The sequence below is a fragment of the Anas acuta genome, chromosome 1 (assembly GCF_963932015.1).
Source record: "Anas acuta chromosome 1, bAnaAcu1.1, whole genome shotgun sequence".
Lineage (NCBI taxonomy): Eukaryota > Metazoa > Chordata > Aves > Anseriformes > Anatidae > Anas > Anas acuta.
This window is the reverse complement of record NC_088979.1, coordinates 303,767-306,666: the sequence shown is the minus strand read 5'-3', so window position 1 is coordinate 306,666 and position 2,900 is coordinate 303,767. Positions and strand designations below refer to the sequence as shown.

General features: G+C 55.4%; 1 protein-coding gene across 1 annotated transcript; it reads right to left on the bottom strand.

Annotated features, from left to right (window-relative positions):
• Positions 1-1,589: 1,589 nt before the first annotated feature.
• On the bottom strand, positions 1,590-2,900 carry LOC137850044 (olfactory receptor 52B2-like). Its single transcript, XM_068670278.1, is given in 5 exon segments — positions 1,590-2,147; positions 2,150-2,704; positions 2,707-2,781; positions 2,784-2,855; positions 2,858-2,900. Coding segments are annotated over 5 exon segments (1,275 nt in total). The 3' UTR covers positions 1,590-1,617.

The window sequence follows — 2,900 nt, the reverse complement described above, 5'->3', positions numbered from 1 at the left end:
ACGAACCACTCCAGCCCCTCGCTGAGTGCGCAGCCCACCTTCACCTGCTCCTCCCCGGGCAGACAATTCAAGGCTGAAGCAATCTGCGGGTTCGTGTGAGCCACAGGCAGGTGAGCCAGGCTAGAATTCACCTGCTTGTCCTCCACCAAGCTCAGCAATGGGGATTTGGGGGGAAATTCATGTAAACAGGTCACTAGTCAGAAGTGCTTTGTTCCCTGAGCTTGTGCTGTGCAGGCAGCATCCCTGCAGCGCCCCAGCCATCGGAGCAGAGCTCTGGGTCCAGCCCTTGCCCTGCTCTGCACCCCATCAGTGCTGTGCCTCTGATCATCGCTGAGGCTGCTCTCCTGCATTGGTCGGGCAGCAGTTTGGCTCCTGTGGGTTTTGGGATGAAATGCCTCCCCCCAGGCTCGCGGGCACTGAGCACCTACACAGCTGGTACAGGTGGGCACACGTGGGTCTGCTCAGCGGGCTCAGAGGAGTTGGCTGTGACACCCAGCAGTTCCTGGGGCTGAAGGTTTATTTCTCACAGCCTGTAACTCCACTGGGGTCACCCCACCTCGTCTTTCTCAACACAGCCCTGTGAGATGCCCTGCTTTCATGCTCCTTACACTGAACCAGCTCTCAGACGTTACTGCTGCAGAACAAAGCTGCTCAAAGTGCTGTTTTCTCCCAGTGGTCCCCCCCTCATTTTGTCCCCATCGCAGAGCCCCTCTGCAGCTGTTGTACGGGGACTGGGCAGTGCTGGGTGTGCTGGGAAGGAGTGGGTCCCTCCAGGACGCCCCCACAGCCCCAGCCTCCCCGTTCCCTCCCCACCACAAGGAGGGGGCTGCAGCACGCATGCACGGCCCTTCCCAGCCTCCCAACGGGTTTCAGAAATGAGCTGCTGGGCACTGGCGGAAGGACGTGAGAACAGGCTGAGAGGAACAGGGGCCTTCATCACCACCATCACCCCTACACGGCTGTGGGAGCACCTTGGGACTCAGCCTGTCGGCCAAGCGTCACCCAAAGAGCCCCCACCAAAGCACTCATTCCCTCAGCCCCCCGCGTTTCCCCAGAGGGGAAGGGGCTGCAGCCCCTGCTCTGCACCTGGCTCCTCCCGAGCATGACTTTGCATCCACCTCGATTGACTTGGCTGTGCAACAGCCTCTCCTTTGTCAACAGTATGGCTGTGTTGGTCTTTGCATCATCTAAAAACCTCATTAGCAATGATTTTATACTTGTTTCTACACAACTGATAAAATCATACCTAGTATCAGTCCTGGTGTCCAATCCCTGCTGAATCTCCCCAGAAATATATGAAAAACAAGCTCTCAGTGAGGAACTGTCACTGCATCAAGACCTTGCAGTTAGCCAAACTCCATTAACAACTTCTTTATTTATAAGTAGGCATATCATTTGTTTCTTTGACTATCTGTTTGTTATAATGAGTTATTTATCTGAATGTTGTGGGAAAAAAATACAGTGTTATTTAGCCCTCAGGTAACTTTATCACCCAAATACGGAAGTCATCAGAAAATGAAATGAGATGATTCTATGGAAACTAAGCACCAGAAATAAGTACTGATTGCCACTGATTGCATTCTTGCCTTTTCGCACTTTATTGATCAAGTCTCATATTCACTTTTCCATTACTTTATTTGGAGCTGATGTCAAACTGAGCAGTGTCAAATTCCTCTGATCATCCCATTTCTCCTTTTTAGTACTGGAACATGGCAGAAGGAGTTGCTTTTCTTCTGATTTTTCTGAGCCTGGCATCAGCTGAGGAAGCCTTGCAGGCCTGGTGGCTCCTCCACCAGCCCCTCTGGAGTGCCTGCCCACATATTGCCTGGACCTGACCCCAGCTTCCAAAGGCCAGGGACAGGATGAATGCAGCTGAAAATGAAAACAGTGACAGGCAGAGCCTGCCTTGCAAAGTGCACCGTGAGGAGCTGTGGAGGTGTTGCTGGCGGTGCCAGTGAACAGCTGCACCTCCCTGCACGAGACCCCCAGGCTGAGGAGGTGAGCCACGTGCTCCTGGATCGACCACGTCCTCACCCCATACACAATGGGATTGAGTATGGGCAGCACCACCACGTAGAGGTTGGCCAGCAGGTTGAGGACATGTCGGGGGACCTGGTGGCCGAAGTGGTGCGCTAGGAAGGAGAAAAGGCCGGCATGTAAAACATGGTGATGACACAGAGGTGGAAGCCGCAGGTGTGCGGGGCCTTGGGGGAGGCACCTGGGGCAGGCAGCCCCCAGAGGGACCTGAGGATCAGTGTGTAGGACACGGCGATGGAGACGGTGCCCAAACTGGCCGAGAGGAAGCTGGCGGCCTCCCCGTACCAGACGTTGACAGAGATGTCGGCACAGGCCAGGCAGGCCACACCAATGTGCTCACAGTAGGTGTGCAGCGTGATGCTGTGCCTGCAGCAGGGCAGCCGCTTGAGGAGGAAGATGGCAGGGGACATGATGCAGAAGCTCCTGGCCAAGGCCACCACACCGACCTTCACCACCACAGAGCGTGCCAGGTACCTCGGTGGGTCGCAGATGGTGATGTAGCGATCAAAGGCCATCACCGGCAAGACGGCCAACTCTGTCACAAAAACAAAATAGATGGAGAACATCTGTGCCAGGCAGCCATTGAAGGAGATACAGGTGGAGAGAGACCAGAGGACACCGAGGGTTTTGGGTACAGTGGCAGGGGACAGCAGCAGGTCGCACGCTGCATGCACAGGAACATGTACATGGGCTGGTGGAGGCCGTGCTCCTTCACCATGGTGACGAGCAGGACGGTGTTCCCAGGAGGGCAGCGGTGTACATCCAGCAGACCAGGATGGAGATCCAGGTGTGAGACTTCTCCATCCCGGGTATCCCCAGATGAAGCATGCAGGGTGGGACCCTGACAGGTTCGTCACCAGCAT